We start from the raw sequence: 17,512 nt of genomic DNA on the forward strand, positions 1-17,512 counted from the left end.
CCAACACCTATAGTCATATATGAGATTTTTTCACGAACATTTTTTTTTCTTACGTATTTTTTTTTCAATGAAAAGTATACTTTGTTATTTCTAATATCCCATCCCATCTCCAAGAATATGCACAAAAAAATTCATGAAGATCGGTTCAGTAGTTTTCGCGTGAAAGCGTTATAAACAAACTTAAACTCACATTTATAATATTAGTAGGGATGTTAGCGCAACTCATTCGATACATAAATACGGGGTTATCATATGAAACAACGATGAAAACCCGCGTGCTTTGAAATATCAATGTGTTTGAAATAGAATTTTTTATCTATTAAGAATACTGTGAATAAAATTAATACAAATAAAAAACCTCCGCACCAATAAATTCATATGGTATATATTAATTCCATTAATAGACCACGTATATCTGATGTTTACCGCACCTCTGTTTGTCTAGGTCTTGTTTGTCCTACGCCAAACGTGTGGAGCCTTAAACTTGCCCAGTCATGTAGAACCACTTATGTTTTTGCCGTGCACAAATTCTATGGGTCAGGTTATATTGGACGTGGGTTCACTGCTATGTTTTATTCATACTGTAACGCTCAGCTGCCGCGGATAACTCAGTAACTATTGAGGTGTTCCGTGGTGTGATTCGGGCGCGGAAAATCTATCGACATCGACGGAATAAGTTGAGTTTTCACCTTTTCAAGACATCGCCATCGATATACTTTTATATAATTGAGAAATAATTCAAATTCTGTAACCACGTTCTTATTAAAGCTATACTAGTTAGTTACTATACGGTTTCCCAAGAGATGATCTGCGTACATTTTTGTTATCAATACATTGCGAATGATAATGGAAAACATTTACTTTCTGTAGTTTTGCAAGCTTTTGCAAGCCCACATGCTAATTATAAAAATAAATTCATATGCTTTTAATTCTATTAGTATACTGTCATTATCTGCTATTTACGTTTTATGTGTTTGGCCATATCTTGTTTGTTTAAACGTGTCATGTAGGCCCACTCGTGCTTTTGGTGTCGTCAAATTCTATGGGTCAGGTTATGTTGGACGCGGTTTCAATTCAATGTTTTATTCATACCTCCTTTAAGGCTCAGCTGCTGATAACTCAGTAATTATTAAGTTGTTCAGTGATGTGATTTGTGCAAAGGGAATCTATACACATCGATTTGAGTTAGGGTTGGCCTTTGACTCTGTTCGGTTCAATGTTATGTATATAAATAAATAAAAATAATTTGTCTTCTTTCGCCGTTCATTTAATTTTCTTTTTAATTTTCCCATACAAACTTTCATCTAAAGTAGATCATTTATATTGTGTGCTTTTTTATTTCAAAGTATTACCCGCTTGATCTGCAGTTTTTAATTTAATCTAATAAAATCTTCCCAACCCTATTTTAGGCCATTAGACTAGTTTTTTTTTTTTTTTTTTAATAAAAAGTAGTTTATATAATTCTCTATCGGCAAATTATATATATCTCTATATTTTTTTTCAGTTCAGCTATTGCAAATATTTTAAAAATGTGTGATATCATTTTAGGCATTTTAGTTTAGATATAATAAAGGCATTTATTTCGTAATCTCGGATTACTTCTTCAATTTGATTTATCAGCATTAACATTTAGCTTTGTATATATTAAGAACATCCAGTTCAAATCTCACTTTACAACCGCGGAAAGCTGCAAGCTCACAAACTTATTACCATCTTCCCATTTTATGGTAAACGGTTAGAACATTAGAGGTAAAATAATTACTGGCAACTGCTAAATAGTATGAAGTGACTAACCGTTAGTTCGACGAACACTACTAAAGTGGAGTGGTTTTTGATGTTTCAATATTAGTCGTGTACACGGATTCTGTATGTTCTTAATTCTGTGATTTGAACATTTTCATATAGTTTGGATGACTACAGAATAAACCGTAGGTAGTTTTAGAAATACAGATTCGTTATATAATAACTTTATCTACGGCTCCGAACAAATATTGAAGTTTAGTTTATATTTTAGTTTTCCCCTTTTTGCATACCTATCACTGGTAGAGATCACTTTTTTTTTACGAAAATACGTGACTGTTTTTGCTTAAATTTTATTCGAATTCTATTGTTTTTGAGCGATGTTTGTTATGCGCATTGTTTGAGTGATTGATAGAACTTTTTTTTCTCCCTGGCGCCCATAAATCTTTTCCGTTTTATGCAAATGAAAATATTCCATCAACAGAGGTTGTCATGAATTGATTTGTTACGAACTCCGATGCGAATGTTTGCGGAAAATACGCTATTAGACTTTATTTTAAATTATTTATTTTAAAAAACTTTATTTATTTATTCAGCATCAAATATTAAAATTAATGAAAAGTTCAATTACTTCAATTAGCTAGAAGGACAACTTATTAAGATTTTAAGACATTTCTTCCAGAAGCCATACACAAAACAATTTTTTTTCACTACAAGTTGTCGACTGCATTCGTACCGGGTTAGCTGATTACCGGGCTAAGTGATGATACAAACTACTCGTAAGATGGCAGGCTAACCTGTTAGGAGTACGGTTTTGTGAAACCCATATTCCTAACGTTCCCTTCAAGGCCTTGTACCGGAACGCTTAATCGTTTGGCCACACGTTTTGCTGAGGTAGTAACTAGCCACCAGTGGCGTGCACTTCATACATGCACAAAAGCACTGCCTACCCAAAATTTATATGTAACTCGTATAGGTGGAGGATTTTTGCCGTTTTATGCAATTTTCCTTTTGTATACATACCCTGGTATGAAACCCAGTGCACGGGTGAAGTATCCCACCGGACCGGACCAGAGAAAATTCGAAAACTATAAAATTTCCCGGGACTGAACACGAGATCCTGTAAGACTTTGCGATAGGAAATTATTAATAGAGCCGCTATGAGTCGAGTTTTGCACGCTATGAGTCGTAGCGTGCTGTTATATTATCTGTAAGATTAATAAATCAGAAATGAGGAGATCCGTAGAACTAGAGTTACCGACATAGCTCAGCGAGTCGCGAAGCTGAAGTGGCAATGGGCAGGGCACATAGCTCGGAGAACCGATGGTCGTTGGGGTCTTAGGGTGCTAGAAGGCGACCCCGCACCGGTAGACGCAGCGTAGGTCGGCCCCCAACGAGGCGGACAGATGACATCAGGCGAGTCGCTGGGAGCCGCTGGAGGCAAGCGGCCCAGGACCGTGTATTGTGGAACTCTATACAAAAGACCTATGTCCAGCTGTGGACGTCGATTGGTTGACATGATGATGGTGATGATGATGATGAAGATTAATAAATAAATCAGCTTCTGAACCGAACCATATTTGTAAAATAAGATATTGGAGTTGTAGAATTTTTGAAATTAATGTTAGTGTTTAAAAACATATTCATTAAAATGTATTCTTCAACTACGAGTATAAAATATTTGTATAGTCAAGTAGTCAGTCCATGCATCAACGAAGACTGAATGGATAGGTGCGAAATTAATGAAAAAAAACCTATTTTAAATACGTTATCACTCTATTGTATTCGTTGTATTAATTTCAGGAATTACTTGTTAATGGAAATAAATATTTTTATTTAAAATTGTAGGTATAATATGTCTTTTTTTCTCTTTTTATATGACTCTCGTACTTAATTATCTTATAATAAGGCATAAGCATTTTTGAGTAATTACTGTTAATTTTTGAATGAATGAATGAATACACTTTTATTGTACACTAAAGAAAATAAATGCAGAGATATGAATACAAGAGTACAATTTGGTGGCCTTATCGCTATATCTATTATCGCGTAAAAGGAAAAAACATAGAAAGAGGTAGGTGGTGCAATCAACAAGATTTAAAAATTATACAAATATATAAATAAAATATATATTATATATATAATATTTTATAGTGAAAAAAAACATCGACTATTTTAACATGTTATTATTTTATGGTTCGTTTATTGAGAACAATAGTTTAGACTGGTTAAATTTATATTAGTACGGATTATTAAAGCCGGGATTATGAATGTCTCATCCACTACACTTAGTAGCTAAATGCTAAGACTGTAATTTAGTGACTGCCGAACTGTCCACGTCAACCGTCTATGTATACAGATAAGGCGAGGCGTTTCCCAGCTAAGACACTCTGTGATTTATATCTAATCGACTGTTTGGGGTATTTCTGGATATCTATTGCTTTATAATGAGTTAAGTACTGAGGAGGCTTTTGCTTGACCATTTGGTTTACGGTAGTTTCTTTACCTTTTTTTCAAGCTCGATTCGTACTAGACTTTTATAAAAGAGTTTATAACATTGTTTTTAGGGGATCTTAAACAACTCGATTCTAAAAATTTAAAGCTATGAATATAAAGCTACACTATCCTTGAATAATAAACCCACTTGATACAACTGAATAGCAGTTGTATCAAGTGGTCAACGCACCCTAGTATAAAAGAAATGGGTACATTCACCGGGATATACGAAAGCTAATGAACATCACCGCCTATTAGGCTATATTTTTATGAAAAAGATATATAAATACTTATACTATACCAACAAATACCCAGGCACTGAAAAACATTAATGTTCATCACAAAACTTTTTCCAGCTGTGGGAATCGAACCCACAGCCTTGACACAGAAAGCAAGGACGCTGTCCACTGCGTCAGTAGGTCTTAATTTAATGCTCATATTCCCCGGCAACATTACACACCTAATGCATCTTAAATCTTAGAGCTACGTACAGCTGCGATTGCCCCCATAGATAGCAAACATATTATCGATATAAAATATACCTAATTTAAATGCTTTATAATGTATCGATAAATTTTCGAGTAAATGTACTCATAACGTCAACGTCACTAATCGAGTATATTATGTAAACGCAAGTTCGCGTGTCAAGTAAATAAAGCCCGATTGCTTCTTAAATAAGCCCGCTTTCTCCTGGCTTGTGTCAAACGAGCCGACATCGACTCTAGTCTGCATTCATTATGATAATCGCCCCAGATGAGTTAAATGTTTAAATTAACTGGCAATATCGTAAACGTTACGCCTTATTAACAACCTCTACGCCAAGAATGATGGTTATAATTGGTTGCTTACTTAGGGCGCAGAGAAAGGGGGCCAAAAACACAACACACTTTTTAAGGATTATGAACTGATCTATGTAGGTTTTGAACTTTAACGGTGAAGAGAAACATCTGGAGAAAATGTGCATTACAACATCAAGAAAAAAAAAACATTACCATCGCGTTGATAAAATAAAAGAATTGTAGGTACTTAGTATGTTTCGTAAATCATCAGCTTATAAAGACTGGCTTCTCTCGAATAGGACTAGGTTTTATCGCAAAGACCGCAACGCTGCTAAAATACGTATTGGAGGGATTTAAACATTATTATTACGTGGCAATGATAGTTTAACCGAGGCCACCTTTGTAACGTTATCTCCAAGGCACATAAAAAAATAGTGAAATATTCGTCGACATGTATTCTTACCTTCCTTTTTGAAGTCAGTTAAAAGGGCTATTCAGCGCAAAACACACGTTAGCAATAAGCCCGGATTTTTAGATTAAACAACAAATTGCCTCGGTGGTAACTGTTCCATATAATCTTACATTCAGGTTTAGCGCGAAACACTTCTCGTAAGCTATGGTTAAGTTTAACTGGAGATTGGATTTTCCAACATTTTCGTTACTATCATAATTGTAGTTTGTTTTTGATTATAGCTAAAATATTAGGATAATATGTAGAGACATATCTTAGACACGTCGCGCTTGTAAAACTTTGAAATAGTTCTTCGCTAAGTCAAATAAATAAATAAATATACTACGACACTACACTCATCGCCATCTAGCCTCAAGGAAAGCGTAGCTTGTGTTATGGTTACTAAGATGACTAATGAATATTTTTTTATGATTAATCAACGTTAATACTTAAGATATATTTAGATAAACACCTATTATATATAACACTGTAAAACATTCATATCCATCACACAAACATTTCCTAGTTGTGGGAATCAAACCCACTGCCTTGGTCTCAGAAAGCGTAACCGCTCACTGCACCAATCGGCCGCGGTAACAGTTGAGAATTCATACAAAAATCAAATAAGAGTTAAGCAATTTTAGTTTTCTCTTATGATACAACCGGGCAATATCCCCAATGATATAAAAAAGCCAAATTGAGCGAACTTGAATAAAAAGGGTTTCTGGTCAGTGGATCCCCGAAATTCTATCCTTTGAGATCATAGAAAGAAAAGTCGCATTAATCTAACACCTGATGTAAACAAGTATGGCATGCGCAGCGCGTGGCGATTGTAGCTGAGCTACGCCAGACTCGCATAACACTTTTTGCTTACGTGACGTTTTCTACTAGTGAACTCCTATCGGACACCGCGTTGGGGAGTTTCATTCCAAATGAACAAAATCGGTTCAGCAGTAATATGGGTACCACAATAATGACAAATAAAATTTTTATATAAACGATTTAAAATTGTCTATAAATATTTTTGTAAACACAGTAGTTCACTTTTGATTTTTGGCTTTTACTTATTTACATATGAAAATAAAAAGCGCTCATAGTATAACCCTAAAAGACAATTAATAAAGGATTGAACTCATGCGAGAAAAATTAACAAAATTATTATTTAATAGGTTATAGAACGTTACCTAAAAGGGTTATTAATATTATTAATTGCTTGTTAAATATAGTCACGTATAATATTTTGTGCCTACAGAAAATAATTCCATTCTCGCTCAGCTCCCGGATATATTCTATTTAATATTATAATTATAAGAGAACCCGACCAAGGAAATATTAAGAGTAGGTACGGACTCCAAAAAAAGGATCTGAATTTCCAATTGAAATTTTGGCGGATCGGGAAGGGGGAGTTTTTAACGTGTCCAAAATAAATATGTTGTGGGTTTTATTAAGTCATAAATATTTCGGCTCCTCAAATCTCGCCCTTTAATGGAATTATCCCTTGGATCACTTTGAATTAATTTAGTAGCAAGGTCTTTTTATGTCCCGTAAAACGTATGAGGGGCATGTAAATTCTATGTAATTGAAACATGTTTTTTTTTCCTTATTATGTTATATTTATCGGTGAGTTTTGTTTGTCTTCTTTATTAAATAAAATACGAATGCTCAATTGCAACCAAATAAAGAAAGATACTCCTATTCCCTACAATATGACAAAGTAGTCACCACAAAAGTTTATTGGTTCCAATTTTACCTGATTGATTCGTAAGAATTCTTTGATTGTGTACAATATATTTGTTGAAATAACCTCTCTAAAGGAACCCGCACAAAAAGGGTCCATTCCCAGTGGTTTCGCCGTAACAGGCCGCGGCCATCGGTTTTCCCGAATAAAATTTCATAAATATTTTTGATATATTCACGGTCATGCCTTTCATACTTTGCCCGCGTGGCTTATCTGGATTATCTTGGGATTTCCCCTGGATTTTTTTAACTTGTTCGAATTTGTGCGTCCGTTTATTGCGTTTCGTGTCTGGTGGGTGATTTGCCACGTCGTGCCCGCTGCCGCAAATATGTTTATCCGTGACCTAAATTCCTTTTAAATTTATGGGGCTCTCGAACGTTAAAAATGAGTCCCTAAAAGCGGCAGTCCGCTACAGAAGGGAGCCTTTTATTAAATTTTTATATCCCCAACCTTCTCTCTTTGATTGAGAGCGTTTATAAACTGTTTTATTAATGCGAAATGTAACATCACGCGAGAACAAGGACATCCATGGAGCGTGATTTCTTATTTTTAATAAACTAGTGGTTTTAAACTAAATGATGTTTTATGAATAAAAAAACGAAGGTATAAGTTATAGTTAAAAATAAGCTCACAACTGACTTAGCCGGACATTTAAGATATTACATAATGTCAATTAATACTTAAACTAATTCATTATTAGTCCTATTAAAATAAAGAAGTTTCAATGTTACTTTGAATTGTATTGATAACACTTTTTAAGCAGATTTTTCTTTGTTACAGGTGTTGCGAGGAATGCAAAGAGTCCCGGTCTTTCGGATTATAGTATTAACGCGTCGGTACAGTTGAGCGGTGAAGTCCGTGGGTGTGTTTGCTAATGTTGTGATAGTTGGCCAGTCATGGTGCTGTCATGGCGTGCGCTGGCGCTGCTGGCCGCGCTTGGTGTGTGCGCGAGTGTACCGGACACGTACTACCACAACCACTTCGCTGTGAGGGTGCCCGGTGGAGTTGAGCGGGTGGATGACATCGCGAGGCGACACGGCTTCGTCAACCATGGCCAGGTATGTCACATTCCGTTACAGTTAGGTTAGTTAGTTAGACAGCGTAATTGAAGTTTCGTGATATCTTGCCTAAAAATTTACACATTAACTCCTAATTCTCCGTTGCAAAATCAACGTAGACTAAATAAAATCCTACTCGGATGGGCAGCTTTGGGGAGCTATGTAACATCTGTTAGTCCAATGTCACTTTAGATATAAATACCCGGTAACAAAATAAAATAAACGTAGCTGATCTGAATTCCTCTAGTATGGGCAGCGTTTGTAAAAGCTTCGTGACATCTTTTCCAAGAATTGCTCCTGAGATAAAATTCACCGTTGCAGAATAAACGTACCTGAACTGAATCCACTCGGATGAGTAGCTTTAGGAACACCTGTATGACAAATAATGTCACTTAAGATATAAATTATCATCATTTCAACCAATTGACGTCACTGCTGGACATAGGTCTTTTGTAGGGAGTTCCACAGTATACGGTCCTGGGCCACTTACCTCCAGCGGCTCTCAGCGACTCGCCTGATGCCATCTGTCCACCTCGTGGGGGGCCAACCTACGTCGCGTTTTCCAGTGCGAGGTCGCCATTCCAACACCTTGAGACCCCAACGTCAATCGGTTCTTCGAGCTATGTGCCCTGCCCATTGCCACTTTAGCTTCGCGACTCGCTGAGCTATCTCGGTAACTCTAGTTCTTCTACGGATCTCGTCATTGCTGATTTGATCACGTAGAGATACTCCTAGCATAGCTCTCTCCATCGCCCGCTGAGTGACTCTGAGCCTTCTGATGAGGCCCATAGTAGATATAAATAACCGGTTACAAAACAGCTTTGCTGCTGCTTAGCTTATATTCAATTCCCCGTCGGATGGGCAGTGTTCGTGAAGCTACGCTGCTTATGTTAGGCCAAACATATCACTTTAGATATAAATAAACTCGGGCAGCGTTTGGGAAGCTTAGCAACTGCTGTTCATCCAAAATTGTCACATTATATTTAAATTGTCGCTTTCAAAATAAACGGTTTGTTTAAATTCGGTTGGGTAGCGTTCGGGAAGCTTCGCTATCTTCTCACTCAAAATTGACACGATAAAGCTTAAAATTCTGCGTTCCAAAATAAAAGTGAACTGCTGAATCAAACTAAGATTTCGTTGTCAATAAATTATCAGTTGAACATTAGAAATAAGAGGTGAAGGAAAAAAATTAAAAAGATATTGATGGTCTAATCTCTAAATCTCCTGTTTTTATGAGAGAGGTCTGTGTTGAAATATTTGCAAGCTATTTCTCTCTTTCCTCATTTCATTTCCTAAAGATTCAACATCTTATAATACCCTAGTGTCTAAGCATACACAGAACTGGTCTAAGGCATACACAAGAGTTATTAGGGTCAGCGTACACCTATTGAATAATATCAAAATTCAAAATACATTTATTTCAAGTAGGCCTAATATAAGCACTTTTGAAACGTCAAGTCTGTCTGTTTGTAGTGACTCTACCAACGGTTCGGAAGGCAGATTCTACCGAGAACAACCAGCTCTCTAACGTTTGCCTAGAATAATATAGTTGTATAAGTCGTATTGGTGAAAGGTGTACAATGACCACCAAATCTTAAACTTACTCTTAAACTTACTCTTACGTTTTATTTAATTTCCATTTATTTCGAATAGGCATTATAATAGGTATGCTCTTCTGAAATGTCAAGTTTTTGTAGTGACTATATCCTCTTTTATTTTTCATCAAGATTTTAAATAGCTTGTTTGTTATAATCTACGATAATTAGACAAGTCCTTTATACCTTAGACATCATCTTTATAATATTTTTTTTTTGCGTTTTTTTAATTTTTCTACAAATAGCTTCAAATTCTTCGCTCCGACACATTAGCGTCCTCAGGAAATGTTGATTTTTCAACTGAAAAGCAATTTTGCGTTGTGAGGTCAAAAACATGTCAGGATGATGCGGCGTCAGAATCATGTAAAGATACCGGTGTTGACTAACCTCCGAAGTAGCCTGTCTGAGATTTCACCTGGAGTGTCAACAGATTCACACCTCTACGTTCAGTCTGCGTTGCTCCTTATGCTAACTGGAATTCAATGTTGTCGGAAGCTGAGAAAATAGCTCAGTGCCTTTTCCTGTTTCTCCTATTCTTAGTAAACCTCTCAAGGATCGTATTTCAAACGTATCCTAGCGCATTAACTGGTATCTTTGTGCAAAATATTATTTTATAAACCCATCGGGTGTCCCTCACTCCCTTTGTTGGAAATCAAAGAAGTGAAAGCTTTTTATGTCTTAATCCTTGGGGAGGAAAAGGATCAGTCCGAGAGGTATTGGGTTTATAACACAGAATTATACAAACGATAAAAAAACGGCTAAGTACGAGACGGATTCGCACGAAGGGTACCGTGTCATTATCTCTTCCTCTTCTTCTTCTGTTCCTGGACCTTTCTCAGTACTTGGTTGGCCTGAACCGTCCGTTGTAAGTGTTGCCACTGATGCGGCTCTCTGCTGGATCACTCCAGCCACCCGAGCTCTCTCCAGAAACTTAGCAGGCCGCACAGGTCGCTGACTGCTTCTTGAAGTGTTGCTGAGGAGTTAAGGTGTGCTGCGCGTTGCTCTACCACTGCCATTATCTTTGAAAGCGGCAAAAAATCATGACTGTTGTATGGGAGCCCCATTGCACGGGTCTCCTTTCACAATGACAAGGGTGCTACGGCCATAGACAACGCAGTGCGGATTGGTGGTTAGGTTTCCTCACGATATTTTCCTTCACAGTAGAAGCAAATGATATTTTAATTACATAAATCGCACATAACTTAGAAAAGTTAGAGCTGCTGGGATTCGAACTCGGCCCCCCGAAATTGAAGTCAAACTCCTACCTAATGCGCTATCACCGCTTCAAATGTATGTATTTTATTCTGCTTTATAGTATTTGTTGTTGTAGCGGCAACAAAAATACATTAGCTGTAAAATTTTCAACTGTTACTATCACGGTTCATGAGATACAGCCTGATAGCATAAGAACAGCGGAGTGTTAGTAATAGGGTCCAGTTTTACCCATTGGGTACAGAACCCTAAAAAGTTTGGGTATAAATGAAATTAAGTAAAGAGTTGTATTTAGTATTTAGTGACGTTGGGATTGTGAGACTCGTTGTTTCGAGGCTCTCGTAGTTTAGGTTTTATTTTTCAGGACATTTGCCAATCAAAGGGCCGCCTGTTGTATTCTCCTTCTTACTTTATGTTTCTGTTTTTATTATATTTATGTATAGGTATGTTAATATTGTGGTATACAATGAAGAGTTAAATAATAAATGATAAAAAGGGAGTGTTAGGGTTTCAGAGTTCATTTATGTATGTGAATTTCTTTATTTCACCAATAGTTGCTGCTCTTCTGCGTTTATAACGTTTTTTTTTACAAAACCCTTAAAAACCGAACCGTTCGTTATCCTGAGATATAAAGTGGCATATGTTACTCTCCCTCCTTTTTTAAAGTGCATCAAGATTTTTAACTTGTTACCACAATATATACAGATTTTATCACTGAGAAGATTCAAACCAGTTTTGAAGAAATGGCTCTTAAAAAATTCATTTGATTCATTCAAGGAATTTTTAGTGCACGAAACTATTTCACTTTATATATATACTAGCTGACCCGTGCAACTTTGTCTGCACCAAATCGATCAATACCGGAAAACACGAATAAAATGACATTTTCTAAAAATGAATCCTAGCTAGATCGATTTATCGCCCCCGAAACCCCCTTTATACTAAATTTCATGAAAATCGTTGGAGCCGATTCCGAGATTACAATTATATATATACAAGAATTGCTCGTTTAAAGATATAAAAAATTCTAAAAATTCTTTTTTATTTACGGTTGTTTGGCTCAATCGACCTTGATGTAATTTGCCATATAAATAGTTTGATGTGCATAAAATACATTATATATATATCTCGAAATATCTTCCGGGTAGTATTACAACCAGGTTAAAAACAAACATTCGTTTCATCAAAAAAACGTTTGCACAGTTTAAAGTTATCTTAACGAATTTTGCTCCCTTATTTCACTCCTTTATTTCACGGACGTTAGACGCGGGATCTTAAAAGAAAAAACAAAACAAAAGCTTACGAAGTTGCAGTTGCATTTTATGTTAATTAATTATTTATCACAAAATGTCATTCCTCGTCTCTCTGAGAGAGGCATTTCCTGCCAAATAATGACCAACAATTGTGGCATTTTCGCTTTTTTTTCACGGTAACCGACTTCTCCACTCAACAGGTCTACGATGCCATGCTGAGACTGTGATACGATTTGCTCTGATTAAGCAACTAGGTCGCACCACCCTCATGCATATCCATCTAGCCCATGCTGTATTAACACCGCCCAGCCTCTCAATATCCACGTGCCTACTTAACACGGCCTTAATGGAGTACACTGATGTGCCCAGCATTAAATTAATTTACCTACATGTCCTCAGCTGAGTACGCTCACCAATCACGAGTGAGTTGCCGTTGTGAGTGTGATGTACGCACGCAGATAGTTAAACCGTAGAGCGGCTATGGGGAAACATCATAAGGAAAATAAGCCTCACGTAGGCAAACATCATTCATCGCCGGCAAGTACAGGGCACGGGTTTCTCAAGCCACAGTCCACCACGCTGACCAAGTGCGGATTGGTGGAGTTCACACGCCCCGGAGAACATTACGTAGAACTTTCAGGCACGCAGGTTTCCTCGCGATGATTTCCTTCATCGTTACATCAAGTGATGTTTAATTGCTTAAATTCAAAATGAAATATCTTTTTGGCAACCATAAGGACAGTTTAGTAGAACTAAAAAGCGAAAAAAAAATTCTACTTTGTGTTAAATTATTTTTGATTTTTTTATAACAGCACGACCGATTTCGATAAAATTTAAATGGGACCATAGTATGCCCTTTAAAACAAAAAAAGATTTTTTTGAATCGGTTCATGCGTCTTCGAGTAATCGTGTAACATACATAAAAAAAAATAAGATCCCGACGAATTGAGGACCTCCTCCTTTATGAAGTTGTTTAAAAATTCGTCGTTATGGTCATTTTCGCGAGGCGTAATATCCCATCTGTCGCTGAATGGTTCAATATCGCGTCGGTCGTGCGAACACGCGTCGCGCGGCCTCGTGAACATTCGCTAATCCGATTAATACGACGACACCCCGACATAATTACTCCGTTTTGCCAAAACCTTTGTCCCCTGCGCGTAATCAGATTTGTGGGCTTTTGTGTCCATTTTTGTGCAGTAATTAGACGAATTGAGTTTGTAGGCAGGAACACAAAGGTTTTCTTAACAAACTAATTGCATTAGGGCCGTTCCCGAGAAAATAAGAAAACTTTTTTTTTAACGCCGCTGGCAGCGTTTTTTCGTTACTTAAGAAGTAATCACTTGCCAAAAAGATAATTACATATTCGCAAGATATGTGAAGCGGGTGTTTTTTTCTAATTTTTCATATGAAAATTGAATTTCGCTCGCTTAGTTAGTAACACACAGTTATTTTTATTTTTAATACACATCTTACCTAATATATATAGTTTATAGGAAAGGCAAACTACTGCTTAGCCTCGAGGGCTTATTAAATATTTGCAAGATATGAGAAGCGGGTGTTTTTATAAATTTTTCAAATGAAAATTGTATTCCTTTCGCTTAATAACAAACAGTTATTTTTATTTTTTAATACGCATCTTGCCTAATAGATACTGTTCATAATAAAGGCAAACTACTGCTGAGCCTCGAGGGCTACCGTCGCTTAAAACAGTTTTTTTTTATGACTATTTATTTAACATCCTGAAAATAAGGATTATAATCCCAAAACAAAAAATCATTAATATTATAATTACAATACTTTAAGCGATGGTAAGTAGGGACAGTAAGGGTGTCTGGGTGTTGTGTGCTGTAGGGTCGTCAAATCTTAAAGTAATGTTTTTATTCTCTAGTCTAGTTATTTTAGAGTTCCTTGGTCAATCAAGAAAGTTTTTAACAAGAAATTATTCAAGTTATTACCAGATCAAGCAGATAATAAAATAAATAAATATTTAATTATACTACGACAATACAATACACATCGCCATCTAGCCCCAAAGTAAGCGTAGCTTGTGTTATGGGTACCAAGATGACTAATGAATATTTTTATAAATATAATACACATAAATACATGTTCATCACATAAATATTTTTCCAGTTATTGTTAATGTAAAACCGTCGCCTACAATATAATAATAATAATAATAAGCTTCGAATATAATGTTTAGTCGACCGTTGTTGTTCCGATCGTCGTTTCAGTCAATGGTCTTCTCGCGAAAAGCTTCGACAAACATCTTAAGAAGCTTTCGCTTTGTTGTTGGATCAAGAGTCGGATACAGAAGGCAGTAGTCCTTGAAACGGCGCGTATTGTGAGGAGGTTCCTCACTCGGGAGCCCTGACCGCCGGTTGCTTGGGCATTCAAAAGCGGTTGCGGGCAAGCGGAGGGTGGATGTTTTTTTTTTTATAAATATTTAATAGTGTTTCTTATTTTTTTAAGCATTGTTTATTAATTTTAAAAAAATGAAAAAGAATAAATGATAGGAAAATAAATAATAATAATAAATAAATATAGGTACTACGACAATACACACATCGCCACCTAGCCCCAAAGTAAGCTTAGCTTGTGTTATGGGAACTAAGATGACTGATGAATATTTAAATATTTATGAATTATATAAAAAGATACTTAGATTATACATATAAACACCCAGACACTGAAAAACAGTCATGCTCATGACACAAAAATTTTTCAGTAGTGGGAATCGAACCCACGGTCTTGGAATCAGAAAGCAGGGTCACTGCCCACTGCGCTAGTCGGCCGTCAAAAACCACTATATACTAGTTCTACCACTATTAAGCATTTGACTGGTGGCACAAAAAGCTACGGCTGTGGCTAGTTACCACAAAGACGTGCCGCTAAGCGATTCAGCGTTCCGGTACAATGTCGCGTAGAAACCGATTGGGTTTAATATACCATACTCCGTAACAGGTTAGTCCGGTACTATCTTAGACTGCAACATCAATTACCACCAACTTGCAGAGGAATATAAAAGTGACTATGTAATGCGATTACGACGTACCATTTACTCACTTGTTTTTAATGAATTACAGTGAAGAGCTAACTTGTATATTTAAAAAAAAACCTTTATAATACGATGTGATCTATCTTTGCCCGGACATATATAAACGTTCGAAAACCATTCTAAATTTAGTATCGCTTGAATTCACATGGGTGTTATAACTTTTAAATTATTTCTACATTTAAATTTTTTTTTTACGTTTTAACGTTTTAATTTAATTATTTTACGTTTGATTTTGTTTTTTGATGTGGCATTCAATTCAGTTGTAGTTCTAAAAAAAATTAAAGTATTCAGTATCGCTAAGCCTTATATGAGGGGTTTGCTGCGGTCCGCTGAGGAGTTCTGTCCTCAATCATCAACCACATTCATCAGATGTATACAAAAATAAAAACATAAAATAACATCTACAGTACAAAAATAATTATTTAAATCGGTTATAATATATCGGAGTTATGGTGTAAAATCGTCAAACACTTTCATCCCCTCTCCCAAAAGAAACGAGCTTAATGTCGGGATAAAGCTTCGCCCTTTGTATCCTACTTTTTAAGTTTATTTTTGTTGTGTGCATTGTTTTTTTTTTTTACTATTTGTAGTTTACAAATAAAGTGTATAAATAAAAAAAATAAAAAATAAATAAAAAGTATCCTATATTACTTCTAATACTTCCAAGAATATGTGTACAAAGTTTCATGAGGATCGGTGAAGTAGTTTTTCACGAAGAAGGAGACGCAAAAACTTACAAACAAACAAACTTACATTGACATTTATAATATTAGTAGGGATAACGAACATATTATATTGTATATTATTACAACTAAACGTGAAAATTACATTACCAAAGTTCGCTGGTAGAGATCCCTTATATAGGAAAATTTTTCTTGTTTATAATAGTGTAAGTATTATAAACAAGAAAAATTTACCTACCTGTGGTGCTTACTTAAAACAAATAAATAAAACAGAAAATTGAAGAGAGAGAGAAAATTTCTCAATATAAAAGGTGTAAGTGCGCGAATGTTTCTACAGAGAATAGCGGAAGCCGCTAAAGTGTTTTGTTAGGTTTCCGACTCGGCTGACGTAGTTTTGTCGATGGTACTCGAAGAAGCCCAATAACACGGCCGCTTGGTACCGTTCCCGGACCAATAGCGGCACATTGTACCCAAGGGGGATTTGTATTGCGAATGGCTTCCTAGTTGAGCAATGGTGATTGACGGGAACTATCTGTCGCAATCCCTGGATTAGCATATTCGACTACGGATCACGCTATCTTGGGTCGCGCAAAAAGTTGTTCTCTATCCAGTTTTTATTTCACATATACAAGTTCTTATTATACAATGAAAATTTTCAGTTCAGTTTATAACAATCAACTGCTGTACTAAAGGATCTTCCAACCGGAGGGTTTAACCATAATCATCATGACGGGCGGACGGTTTGGTGATCGCAGTTTATGGCAGTAGTTGCACAGACGACGCTGCTGCCCGTCCTATGTTATATTCCCTAAGTCGCGTCATACGGCAGCCGCGGGAAGAGAGGTGGTGACGATTGTATTGTGATCTACCGTCGCCAAACAGCATTACAAATATAGTATTTTGATTTATTTTCACGATGACCAGCTTGACCAACAGTGCGGCACTAATCTTTTGTTAAGTATTTAACGAACCTGGTATGCAACCAGTAATTAACTCTAACAACTCCTCAGCAAATTGTTATCGCCAACAGTCCGTTAAAATACCTACTTAACATATCGCTAAAGTAACCTAAGCCTAAAAGCACATAACGGAAAATTAGAGTTACTTGCCGGAGCTCCAACTCGATTTTTCAAAAGTGAGGTCGAAATGCTAAACCATATTTCACTCCTTATACAAGTAATTAATAAATTATTTTCTTTTTTCCATTAATGAGTAGACGGTAGACACTTTGAGACGATCTTCGCTTTTAGATAAAAAGAAGTTTCCGTTTATAGCAGAAAATTTATCTACCCTTTTTCACTCCATATATTGCGTGCATATTATTGTAATAACTTATAATGTATGTGACGTTAAAAACGATTTCTATTGTGCTAAATAAAGTCGTAGTAAAAGGTTGTTCGGGGCGGAAGGAAGCTTGGACCTTCCCCGCGGGGTTTGGCGCGAACACTT

At 36.2% G+C, this 17,512-nt stretch overlaps 1 protein-coding gene across 3 annotated transcripts in view; it reads left to right on the top strand.

The window, feature by feature from the left end:
- The window catches only part of LOC120632683 (furin-like protease 2), a 357,244-nt gene that overhangs the window by 245,751 nt on the left and 93,981 nt on the right, over positions 1–17,512 (top strand). For all 3 annotated transcript variants that reach the window (XM_039902645.1, XM_039902648.1, XM_039902647.1), the window contains one exon: positions 7,985–8,262. In XM_039902645.1, the coding sequence (XP_039758579.1) occupies positions 8,101–8,262 (162 nt within the window). In that variant the 5' untranslated portion in view covers positions 7,985–8,100. The remainder of the gene's footprint in view (positions 1–7,984; positions 8,263–17,512) is intronic.

This window comes from Pararge aegeria, chromosome 20 (assembly GCF_905163445.1).
Source record: "Pararge aegeria chromosome 20, ilParAegt1.1, whole genome shotgun sequence".
Lineage (NCBI taxonomy): Eukaryota > Metazoa > Arthropoda > Insecta > Lepidoptera > Nymphalidae > Pararge > Pararge aegeria.